This window comes from Semicossyphus pulcher, unplaced genomic scaffold, assembly GCF_022749685.1.
Source record: "Semicossyphus pulcher isolate SPU_LCO1_2020_fin unplaced genomic scaffold, fSemPul1.0.p SCAF_11, whole genome shotgun sequence".
NCBI lineage: Eukaryota > Metazoa > Chordata > Actinopteri > Labriformes > Labridae > Semicossyphus > Semicossyphus pulcher.
In genome coordinates this window covers 6,861,629-6,874,573 of record NW_027211615.1, presented here as the reverse complement: position 1 = coordinate 6,874,573, position 12,945 = coordinate 6,861,629, and the positions used below count along the sequence as shown (strand labels likewise).

Sequence of the window (12,945 nt, the reverse complement as noted above, 5' to 3'; positions counted from 1 at the left end):
CGTTGTGTTTTAATGTTGGATGAGTGGGGGATGTAGTGTGGAGAGATGGAAGCGCAGGACGCAGGATTCAATTTGTGGTTGAGACCTGGACAGGTTTTATTCTCTTGCAGGTTCTCTAATGTCACAGCTGCTGCTGGCTTCATCGCCTTCACAAGGTAGTGCAATGCAAACAAAGTCTGAAAAACATGACTACCTATGCAGAACAATATCGCCAACTACGGTGTCCTGTAAGGGACAAATGAAGAAAACTTTCAATTATCTATTCAGCAATAGAGGCAGTTTGATAGATTTTGACATGTTTTTTGTTCTATACCCCAGTGTGCTATTTAAACCCTGCTCTTCTCTGTCCTAATGTTTAGATTTCTCCCAACATTTCCATTCTCTGATATTTTTCCTGAATCTGGATGGATATACGCTTATTGCTTAAGGTGACGCTGCACACTTCGATATAAAAACGTAAAAAAAAAAAAGTGAGTGAGAGGCACACTTGACGTCTCTCATTCACAGAACACGCCTTTCTATTAGTGCAGTTTATTCTTCTGTCCACTAGGTGTCACTCAGACACAGTAATACTGCGCAGAGAGGAAGACATAAGAGATAACATAAAGTACAGTAGCTTACAGCAGTACAAATTACTTTAATAATAATCTTCTTTAAATTTAGATTAGTAAATGACTGCCTTGATTTTGAATTGATGGCAGATGAAGAACCAGCCTATATTATATTCAAAGTGATATTATAACTTGGAAGTGTTTCATTATATACTATGATGTGACAAATGTACTACCATAAACCTAAGTCACAGTTAACATAGCTTTGGAAATGATAACATTGAATACTGGTTACACACAGACAGGAAGTAAGCTAGTGCATTCATTGAGGCTGACATTGAACAGGAGCAGGATTTCCATGTCCAAACACAGTTCAGATCTTCCAGGAACTTATCCAAAGGAAAACTGAATCATATTCTTTTGACTCATACAAGTACATACAAATTTTCATGGTTGATAGCTATGGAAATATCTTCACACTGAACTAAAACGTTCTACTATCTGGAAAAGTGTATTTCAGAATTGACACAGTGGACAACAGGGCTTTAATAATGACACATCATCTTCCACATTCAAAAGAAAGCTTTAATTAGAAAGTTATATACACACTGTAAAATTAAATTAAACTTTATACAAATATTAAATTACTATCTTCACACCCACTGCCATGTACAGAGGAAAAACCAAAGCTGAAAGCGTTGAAACTAAGAATCAAGATGTGTACTTTTTTTAACCTGTTATTTTCAGGGAAGCAACACCGTACAACAGTGCTTCTGAACACAAAGTTAATTCCATTTTTTTCTTCTTTTCAATCCCATAATATTTTAATGCCTTGTAGCAAAAGAGAAGCAACGGAATAGTGAAATATAGGTGCTTATAGGGTTATCATCGTCATCATCACCATCATCATCATCATCATCATCATCATCAGCATCACAGTAGCTGGAAGGGGAGGACAGAGAAGGATGGACATTCGTTTAGCTGTGTCCACAACAAAAGTAAACTCATTGATAAATACACAAAGACAGTTTTATGCATAGAATAGAAAAGAACAGAGTAAGGCCATTGGGAAAACAGAACACGCTGCAATACTGTAAAGCAACAAACGCAGACGCTTAAGATTATACATCCCAAAAAAAAAAGAAAGAAAAGAAAATGTACAAGTCTAAGGCAACATCGTTTGCATTAATAATGTAGCCGTTGACACTGACACACAGCCACGAATGTCAAATTAAATTGAGAACAGAATTTCAGATGGGTTGTTCTGTCTTTTTTTTTTCTGAGCAGCAAAGCTTGAAAACGTAATTCTCGGGATCCTTCAGAGTCATGCTGTTTCCACGGTGACCAGCTCAACCACCGAAGCTTTTCAAGTGGCGATGAAAACAGAGGATGATTTCTAACAAAATAACACGATTCTCTCTTAAATCTGCACTTGGCGTTAGGAGGGCGAGTGAGTGGATGTGGCGGGGGTGGGGTGCTATATAACAAAAACTTTTTATCGTTTCACCGCAACCAGTTGCAGTCGTGTCAATAATGCACAAAAGTGGAGAGTCTTCGGTACAGTGTGAAGGTGGGCGAGAGCCAGTTCCTCTGAGGAGACTTGTGTTTTCCAGCCATTCAGCAGAAAATGATAAATATTCTAGCTGGAGAGCAGATGAATAATACACACATTGTCCGGTGGACTGGCTGCCTGAAGTGACGCTGGTTTGTTCATGTGACTTATTCAGTGCTGGGAGGGAGATTTTCCTGTGGTGTAAGACGGGGACAATGCGAGGCCAGTCTCTGATCTGAAGCAAAATCAGAAAATGGCTGACACACAGAGATGCTCACACACACACACAGACACACACACACACACACACTCAGATTCAGCAAACTGAGCCAAACAATAAATACAGTGGGAAGAAAATTAAACCTTACATTTCAGTCACGTGCCCAATCACCATGTTTAAAAGACAACCCTCTCCTCAGCGCTCACACAAAATGCGACATTATGTCTCCCTCGGCTTATTCAGGTAAGATGTATCACACATTCCTGGAACGAAAACACCAATCAATCCCACTCATGCGACAGAAGGAGCACCTTCCAGATCCAGGGTGCAGCTGGCAACAGAAAAGAGAAAGTAGCAGGTCTTTTTATAGTTGTGACTCGGTGCTTCGTCAAACGCTGCATCCTGCTTTTAGCTCGTGTGAAGTGGCTCTCAATCCCACTAATCCATATGCTAGACGCCACCCCGGAAACACAGACAGCAAGAGAGAAAGAGAGAGTGAGAGACAGAGGAGGCTTCATGCTTCGTTCAGAGTGGGCCACCGTGCTGTGACAGCAATAACTAAAAACAACATGCAGCATTCACAAAAAAACCCAGCCGCCACTCACAACTTTTCAAGTACAGTGGGAAGACGATTCGGATTCTGAGCGCCGCAGCTTCAGGAGCGAACATCACAAGTTATTTCTTTTTTTATCTGCAGTAATCCCAGACAGAGTCGACGTGTCTCAGTTGCTATAGCCTTCTCCAAAGAAGCCTCTGTGAGCGATGGTAATATAGAGATCTACACCTGGGAGGAGGCAAGTGTATGGGAATACATAGCCTATGGTACACAACCTTGACTCAGCATGTGTGTTTTACTCATATACATAGGATCTACAGGATTTATGTTGAGCTGGCACCACTTTGTTTTGCAGTTTGATGCAGTGCTGGGTGGTGCTCCATCATTGCTTGTGATGCCGTGAGTGTTGGTTGTTGTCTTTGCTCTGCATGGGCAGCGATGGCAGAAGAGGTTGCATGGGGGGGGAATGAGCATAGTTCGAGTCTTTTCTCTGCTGAGGGGAGAAAGGGGAAGTGGGTTGACAGCCACAGTCAGTCCTGGTCAGCAGTGAGAGATCAGGAAACGTGGGCCTCTGCTGCTGATGCTGATAGCAGGCTGGCAGGCTTCATGCTTCCTTCAGCAGGGGAATATCTGCAGGGAGAAAGAACAGACGGATTAGAATAGAGCTGAGGTTACGGGGGTCAGCTAGCTACACATCGCACAGTCATGCAATCCATTACATCACCAAAAACATGTCAATGTGAGTGGATTTCATGTTTTTAAGTCTTGAGGAGTAATAGCTGTGCACATTCTCTGATTGAGATCACAACAAACAAAACAACACGCTGTATTAAACAGGCTCATAATTGGCAATTTGTAATGCTGTACCCCGCAAAAACCAGTGCTGTGAAAACATCATCCAATGTTTAACCACTGCATGCATGGTAAATAAAAACATTTGGTTGGAATTACCAAATGTGTTGGTTTATTTTATGGTTACTCATTGATTTAATCCAATTATAAGAGCGCAAGCTTTTAATTAAACCTGTTCTTTTGCTCAATGTCCAGACTGCTACCCAAGTCTACAATATATAACACTAAAAATGGGATGACATCTTTATTAAAAAATATCGATTATCTAGGCCAATTAAATTACTCTTGACAGCTTTTTTTGTCTACTGCTCGGCAGCAGAGTAAGATTTGTGATTGACTTTTTTAGAGCTAGACAGATAAATCTGCAGATATTTGCTCACTTAATAATTAATATGTGGACAAAGAATTATGACATTGCAGCACAGAAAGGGGGCTTTAACTTTAACTGCTCTGCTTAGAACATATAAGTGTTATAATTCTCAGATTTAGAAAGTTAAGATTCCCATCAAAAAAGATGTAAGTTATGTTATTACTAGGGATGCACGATATTGGATTTTTTTGCTGGTATCTGATATGCCGATATTTTCAAACCCTTTTTGCCGATTTCGATACCGATATATTAGGCACATGTTTTTTTTCTACCTAATTGCAGAGAACATCAAGTCGCCCCTGTAGTAGAATTCATATCATGCCTACTCTTATTGTAGTGGCCAAACATTGCCATATAGCAGACATGTTATACCCTTCTCCACGCTTGACGGAAGAGGTATTGTACAAAACATGTCTGATCACTCATGTTTCTGAGCACACCTGAATGCAGTACCCCCCCAAAACAGGGCATGCCTGGACTTGTTAACTGCACCTACTACAGAGGCATGCGTGATCGCCGACAGACTCTTTTTACCGTGTGTGCTGCCATGAATATGTTAGTTAGTTTTGCACTGATGTTTATGTTACGCTCTGTTAGCGTCGGCTTTGGCCGCGGGTGTATTTTCGGTGTGTTTGATGTTGTCAAGTTAGTTAAATGACGAGAATGTGAGCTAACTGTTAGCTAGTTAAGAGTTGTGAAAGTTGTTTGACTTCCATTCATTAGCTCCTGTTTCTGTTACTTTTTAGTCTTTATTTGTATATTATTGATAACTTTTTGCAGGCAGTGCACGCGCACACTCGCGCGTGCACTGCCTGCCTGAGTTAATTTCATAGCATTATGTCAAGGCTTTTTAGGGAATCATCGAGCATTTAGGCAGAATTAAAGCGTTGTTTTATCAGCGGAAAATATCGTCAGAAAAATTACACGTGCCGATAATATCTTGCATCCCTACTTATTATGTATGTAAAAAAAGAGGAAATACATGTCTTTATCAGATATTTGTAAAACCTAAACAGCAGTATAGATATGAGCTGGTCTCTCCTTCTCTTAAAGCAAATGTGTGGACTGCTGCACTGTTTCCTCTTACCATCAGAAAAGTCATCTGTAGAGGTGACAGAAAGCAGACTGTGCTGGTCGCTGCTCTCTGAGTCTCTACGGAGAGGTAGGGGGCCTGCGCATGCACCCCTTGGGTGCTCTCTAGCCCATGATGATGAAGAAGAAGAGGAGGAGGAGGGGGCCTGATGAACCAGCACCGTCTCTGCGTGACGGCGGGAGGAGAAGGACGATGAAGAGGATGTGGATGGGAGACAGAAGTCTAAGTCTCTGTGGTGGCGGGTTCTGCTGGGGCCTTGGCCTCCTGTGGCCCCCTGAGGAAGACCTTCAGAGAGCACGATGGGGACTCGAGACTCTGGAGGAGCCGCAGGAGGTGGTGGAGAGGGAGGAGGACCGGAGGCTCCACAGGGCCCACCGCTTCCATATACAGCCTCTTCATAGGAGGGCAATGTCACCTGGACGCCCTCCACCATGATGGAGCTGGACTGGCCAGAGACTCCCTGCTCCCTCCTGATGGAGAGACATGAAAAGAAATAAGACAAGTGAGGATAAGGTTGATCTCAGGTTTAGAGTCACGATGCAGTCATGTGTATGGGGTGCCCCAGCATAACCTCTGAGAGGAGGTGATTAGTGTTGACTGTACCCTTTATAGAAGGCAGCACTAAGCCCTTAGACCTGCCACGCAATTAACAAGAGTGCCAGTGAGCATTAGATTAAATCATTTTACCACAGAGACACAGCAGAGGGAGTTTGTGACTCTTGGAACAGCTTTTTTTTACTTTTACTTTCGATTCTAAAGAATTAGAAGCTAACTAGGAGAGCTGCCAGTTGTTCCTCGTACGAGGACAACTTGTTCACGTAACGAGTTTCACTTAAAACAGATCTAAGGTGTGTCTTAGGTTAAGGATTAAAAGCAGACTTTGCCGTGTCACTTCAAACTAGGACAAACTGGGAGGTGGTTTTACAGCACCAAGTATTAAAGGGCAGTGTTCTCTCAGAGTAAGCAGAACAAAAGCTTTTAAGAGTTTTGTGCCAACCATCGTTTGTGTAAGAAACAAAAGGCTTATATAAAAATTCCTTTTCAACATGTTCACCCTGTTTAGTGAAGCTAAAAAGAGAAGAAAATGCACTCAGAGCAACACAGAGGTTGAAGCACGTACAGATCTTTATGACAACAACAAGGGGGAAATGCAGCCTCTAAGACTGTGATGATATTTTATTGGACTGTTTTATTTATGTGATCTGGGGAAGTGTCAACTTCCTCAGGAACAGCTTTACAATGGAGGCTTGTCAGAAAAGCAACACAAGAATTCAGAGGATCAGAGATATTTTGCAGACAGGATTTCAAATCTGTTTTGGTCAACTGTGTAGGACAGGCCAGCCCTTTGAAAGGTTGAATTTCACGCACAAAACTGCAACTCAAAGCTTTTCACACTTCAAATGCATCGCAGACAGAGTGCATGTTTGTGTCAAGGTAGGCTGAGTGGAGTTACTTTGAAACAATAGCAACTTTTATACAGAGATCTTGCAATAATTCCATTTTCAATAACTCTCATTACTCCAGCGTTGGCCTGACTTGTAGCATCAGGCAGCGACATTGATTTCTTTAATATATACGTCAATGTTATATGGCAGATTATCTCATCCTCTGCCCTACCTGTATCTTTAGCCCTTTTCCCACTGGTCAAAAAACCCACAAACACCTGGCTTTTTTGCTTAGTAGGAAAGGCTACAATCAGCATTCAGATGAAGGTTAAATGACATTTCCGATCGGCATTGATGGGAACACAAAACCTGTATTGACACCATCTCCGCCCCCTTTCCGGTGCTATGCTATACTCCGTCAGTAACTTCTGCGACTCCTCGTCATCTCAGCTACAAATTCCGCCCGTCTCCGTTCGAGCAGCACTCGAACATCGTTCCAAATTTGTCAGCGCCGAGTTTGATAAACAGACTGAATGAGTAATAGATACAACAAAGACCTAACCACCGCAACATCTTCACTGTTTACTAACCCTGTTTGTGACGTCAGACGGTTACGCAGCAGAAAAGAGACCGAAAGGAGTATACTCTACCGGCATTTATTAGCGGGTCTTCCCAGGTCTGAAAAACCCATGTCAACGCACTAATTTCGGTGGGAAAGGGGTGTGATGGACCTCTTTGTCTCCCCAATTTGCACTTATGGCCTTTTCAGTTGCTATAGGTGAGCTGCTAACTTCTTCTTCCTCTTTTTTGAGTTAGCTGCTAACTGCTGAAGGGTTGTGCATACAGCAGACAACAAAACATCACACTCCTGTTCCGACCTGCCAGCTCCCCCACAGTTGTCAACTCAGCTTTGTTACTACCTCAGCTGCAGGTTCATTGGAAGAACAACAACACGCCCCCACTCCGTGCTTGTGCATTATATAGAGAACAGCAAGGGGGAATAAGTGAGCAACATTCCTGCCTTGAACATGCAATGTAAAAGTGGCTTATAACTCTTTGATTTGCATGTAGCCAGAACAGAAACTACAATATCATCATAACAGTAGATACGTGATGTTATAAACTAAATTCCACCTTTAATGTAATAACTGATGGCATCACTTGTATCAATGTATTTCTGTGTGTGTGTGTGTGTGTATGTTACCTGCTGTGATGGAAGGACTTGAGTTTGGGCTGTACTAGAACAAACAGCACCACTAAAAGCAGGATGAGCGCCACAGAACTGGCTGTGGATGCCACGATAGACAGAGCTGGTATACCCAGCGGAGAGCTCGGCTCCTTGTCTGAGGGACACAGAGAAGAAGACGTAGGGGAAGTGAAAATGTGGTTACATTTCCTGCATGAGGTCATGTGTAAGACAGACGTCATTCGCAAAAGTAAAAAAACAGCTGTGGTGACGGACCTTGTGTTAGACGGCAGCTAATCTGCATGGGACCGTCCCACTCGCCGTTCTGGCAGGTGAGGAACTTGTAGTCCCCCTTCAGAGCGTAGCCCTCGTCACAGAAGTACTCGATGACGGTCTTCTGGGTGAGGCGGTGGCAGGGAGACGGGTGACAGCGGTACCCCCCGTTCTCTGGTTCAGTGGGGGGCGAACACACTGTGAAGAGAAAGAGGCAAAAGAGGGTTTAACAATTGTTGTTGTGTACAGAAAAGCTGTTTGCCGTTGTTTCTACCTGCGGTCAGGTTTGATTCCTGGGGTTTAAAAGCTCGTATCTTGGGTGGAATTTCCCAGAGTTTCCTGCTGGCTCTCAAGGACAATTCTCAGAATTGGTTTTATTGGTATGTGATACTGTACTGATGCGATGTTTCAGTTTTAATGTGCTCAACCTCAGCAGTTTATGAAACAAACTTTTGAGGAAGTGGGAAATATTTTAGAGAGTGATGAAAAAACGACTCATTCCAACTATAGTGTTTTCTTTGGGCTGGTATCTAACAATCAAAAGCAAAGAGCTTCTCAAGGTAGTCTAGGATCATGTGTGACCTGTGTATGTATTTTTGAGACTGTCTTGCTCACCGCTGCTTCTGATGCAGCCCGGAGGTTGATGGGACCAGGCTCCAGAGCTGGTGCAAATGATGCTGGTGGGTCCATCTGCAGTGTATCCAGGCTCACAGCCGTAAGTCAGCAGGGTGCCTGGGGGAAAAGAGCCCCGGTTGGCTTCAGTCTGGTTCAGCAGGTCTCCGTGCTGCACGCCAGGTGGCCTCGCACAACCTGAGACAGAGACAAGTGAAGAGAATAAGAATTAGCTGGCTGCCTTCAGGTTCTGCTTTGTGAGCAGAGCAAAAGGAAAATATAAGGTTCTCTCTCTGGCTCCAGGCTGGACTTGTGAACTGTAAGGAGCAACCAGTAGCCAAACTGGAATCCTGGACAATGTTTAACAATTGAAGGTAACTATAAAGTATCTAAGTAAAGGTAGCAGAGTTGAAAACTACAGATTATGTAGCCTCTAATTTTCCAGTTTAAGCAAGGATTTCCATGTATTACAGGCCTGCTGGGGAAACAATCTGTCTCACATGTGGCCTGAACCTTTGTACCAATATTATGTGAAATAAACAACAAATAAAGGCACTTTTTATGCCTCCATCACAGGACTTTGCTAATACTTTCCCTGTGACTCTTTAGTTTTACATTAATTTGGCGCTGGAGCAACATTGTGCCGTTGTATCATTACGCGGACATAAACTGTCGGCTGCCGACGTCTGTAGGCAGCTGCCACTGGGTCAAACTACTTTTCACAGGGTGACTCTGTCAAGTTGACAGTTCGAGCTGATAATTAAAACTCAGAGGGATAGTTACTTGAAACTAGGCTGCATTTTACACAAGCACAAGAGAGGCAGTGTATCAACATGACAAGTTAGAACAGGGAAAACCTGAAGCGCCCACATTGCACTAAATGTTACAAAGAGCTTCAGATACATCCAATTTCTCTCCATTATCTCCTGCTTATTAATCTGTCTTCATCCCATGCCAGGGTTGGGTCTATCTGTCTGGCGGTGAGACTCATTTACTTGGCTCTAATGACAGACTTGCAGAACTCTTAGCCAGCCAATAAGGACAGGGTGAGGCTGGAGACCTTAATGTTAATTGTGCTTTGATCTTCCTTGCCATGCTCTGTCTATGATGTTCTACTGTCACGCCATCTCCTCGAGTCTGATAATGTTTCAGCGCTGTACAGGAGAAAATGATCCGAGTTTGTGCGGCACTCCCACAGCTCTATAAACGCTCATGTTAATATGCACAGACATTTGGAGCTGCAATCTGGCAGGAGCAGAGTATCTAAATCTAGCAGGCCTGACATAACATTGCAGCACCTGTGTAAACGCAGACATGACAGCAGGAGGTGAGCTTTGTTTCTTACTGATCTTTAAGGTGGGCCTGAGGAAACCGCAAATACAGACATACCAATTTTATTACTAGTGATCTGGCTCATCTGTGAAGTGGTTATGCAAGAATTAGGGCTTGGCTTCATTGGAAATGTTTCTGAACATTTAGTTTAAACCCATCTGGGCCATTAAATAAATTTAATCTGTTATAATAAGCGGAGGATATTCAGTGTTTTTATCTGTTCATCTTATCTGATGATTTACTAATGGAATCATACAAATCGCAGTGATCTTCTCAGTAACAAGACTCAGACATAAACATTTTAAACACCCCCACAAAAGAGAACATTAATAATGCCATCATCAAAGCTAATGACCGCATGGCTCATTATTTAATCCTTGGTCTGAGTGTTTATAAAACATATTAGCCACGGTCTATTGCTGGGTCTTATCACTCGCTCGACATAAATGACAAAAAACAAACACACCAACACAGCAAACAGCTACTTTGTCCCGCCTCTGTGTGTGTTTAGAGATTGAAAGAGAGACTATTTCCACAGCAGCGCCTTTAACATCCTCTAATCTCCGGGGAGAAACGTCGCTCTAAGCTGGCAGCACAAGATTAAATGCAAACACTCAAATGTGTGAGGACCTACTCATCCACACACACAAACACACACACACAACAAAATCAACACCCACAAACAAAGACACTCCCAGGACTAAATCGTGTGATACCAAAGGGTGTGTTATTGAATCCAGCTGGGGACAGATTTGGTGTGTGTGCTCAAGAGGTGTGAACACTGCTTATTGCTGCTGAAACTACATCACCTAATTGGTTTCAAAACATCTGGCCAGAGGTATGAAGCTGAAAATTAGCCAGCTGGCACTTTTACAGAAATGTTGATTAATGTTTGTTGTCCTTATAAATAAATAAATGGCATGAAAATAAAAACTCTAGGTGTGATACATCTAATGCTGAAGATAACTAAGGCTGGTTCTATTCTAGCCAAACTACAGAACGGAGTGAAAAATGCCCAGAGGCCAAACTGACCCGATCATACTGTCCAAAACCATACCACACTGAAATAAAATTGCCTTTTTTGCTTATAGGAGCAGTTCACCCTGGAAAAACCCGCTGTCAGTCAAAGCTGGTGTTCTCTGTAATCGACAGAAGCAATGATATTTGAAATTGGCGCCATAGCTGTGGAAAAAGGTTGTACAAACAGCTCGTGGTTTCGCCCATTCTACATTCCTACAACAACCAGCATGCATTGTGCCCCTCCCTCTGAAAGGAACGGCCCAGCGAGAGATGGTGGAGTGAAATACTACGGTTTTCATTGCAGGCAATGGCTCAGAGCGGTACAGAATCCGAAATACGATGAGAATATACCGGTGGATCGTCTACAGAATATCTTTGGGACTTTAGCAAGCTCCCTGGGCCCATTGGAGAAGCGAACAGCGTCCTCCAAAGGCACAGAGCCAAATTGCATTTTTTTTCTACCATAATGGCATTAGCTCCCCATAATATCATGATAGGACTGAGGTTGAAAATCGTCGAACTGGCCCTTTAAGTATGACTCAAAACAGTTATTGACATAGTTGACATTTCAGTTCTTAGTATTTGTCTGGTGATTTTTTTAGGAGAATATGTTATTACTATCTTTGATCCTTTGTCATTAAAACAAATGTGCCATGTAAACTTGCCTGTTTAAAAACACAATCATTAAAATCATAATGCAACACCTCTGTAAACAAAGCATTGTATTTTGTATAATTCAGTGTTTTGGTTTGCCACATTTGCAAACCAAGATGCCGCAATGACATTAATCTCCCAAGATTCAACCATGACAAACAGTCTGACTTAATGTCCCAAACACAAGCTGAAGGTTTGTTTAATAGGATGTGACATACCCAAGGCTTGTGTTCTCACTCCAACACACCCCTGCTCCCTCTCCCACATGCAGAAACACTATATGCACACACACACATTTTCAGGATGCCATCTGACACCATGACCTGAGCAGTTGTTGTGCGAGCTGCTTCAGGGCGACCGAAGGCTCTCCGAGGAGGAGATGGTGCTAATGGAGGTGGTAAAGGTGATGAATTGATGACCCCGGGCTAGCAGGCAGCAGGGGACAAAAAGGGCCTGAGGGGGCTGTTGAGGACAATGGCCTCAACCCAACAGCTACTGTTATGATCCTTTGTGGTGCACAAAGCAGTCAATGCAGCTGCAGAAGACAGATGCTTTCCTTTCTGCAGGACTGTCTCAGAATAAAGGCATGTGCATATTAAGGTACTTGTATTTATATTCATAAATAAAGAGAATGCAGTAGAATTTGTATGCCCTTGAAAAAAAGAGCCTTGCCAGTACCTGAAACTATGATTAACAAAGGCTTCTTCCACAGTCTTCAGGGATCTGAGCTGAGTACACTCTGTATGGAAATTGCTCTATAAAAAGAGAGACTGAGTTCTATTATAAAACAATATACAACATAATCACGCTTTAACTCAAAGATAGACAAGGTCCACATTACAGGCAAGATGTTTCGAATACACAGTGGGACAAGCTGGTTTTTCTTGTAGCTCTAAACAAAGCCAGTGCTGTTGTTTTTGGTTAAATCTACAAGGAAGGGCTTTGCATTAGCAAGGGGTTAGTTGGTAAAGCGCTAAGAAATGGTTACAGTGTGAGGCTTAACCTAGTCTAGGGTTAATTCTTGCGGAGTGATCCGGTCACAGAGGTCGTCGAAGTCAGGTCAGACTGAATGAACCATGAAGCCAGTAAAATGTCAATTTTTAAACCTCTGGCCCTCGAGGGAAGTGCAACAAACCAGGCTCTGCTTCTCATGCCAGTGAATCCACGTGATTCCTGTTACACACCAGCCACTTCCATCAACTCAGGTTTCTAAATGTCGTTTGCAGCTACTGTACTTTCACAAGTATGAAATAACTTAAATACAGTTAAAGTGATTTTAAAGTGATATT

The 12,945-nt window shown here is 42.7% G+C and overlaps 1 protein-coding gene across 1 annotated transcript in view; it reads right to left on the bottom strand.

The window, feature by feature from the left end:
- Nucleotides 1-1,115: 1,115 nt before the first annotated feature.
- susd6 (sushi domain containing 6) overlaps nucleotides 1,116-12,945 on the bottom strand; it is a 36,193-nt gene continuing 24,363 nt past the window's right edge. The window contains exons 3-7 of the mRNA XM_069657652.1: nucleotides 8,654-8,848; nucleotides 8,042-8,236; nucleotides 7,784-7,922; nucleotides 5,189-5,664; nucleotides 1,116-3,509 (exon numbers count right to left, since the gene is read on the bottom strand). Of these exons, the coding sequence (XP_069513753.1) occupies nucleotides 3,484-3,509; nucleotides 5,189-5,664; nucleotides 7,784-7,922; nucleotides 8,042-8,236; nucleotides 8,654-8,848 (1,031 nt within the window). The 3' untranslated portion in view covers nucleotides 1,116-3,483. The remainder of the gene's footprint in view (nucleotides 3,510-5,188; nucleotides 5,665-7,783; nucleotides 7,923-8,041; nucleotides 8,237-8,653; nucleotides 8,849-12,945) is intronic.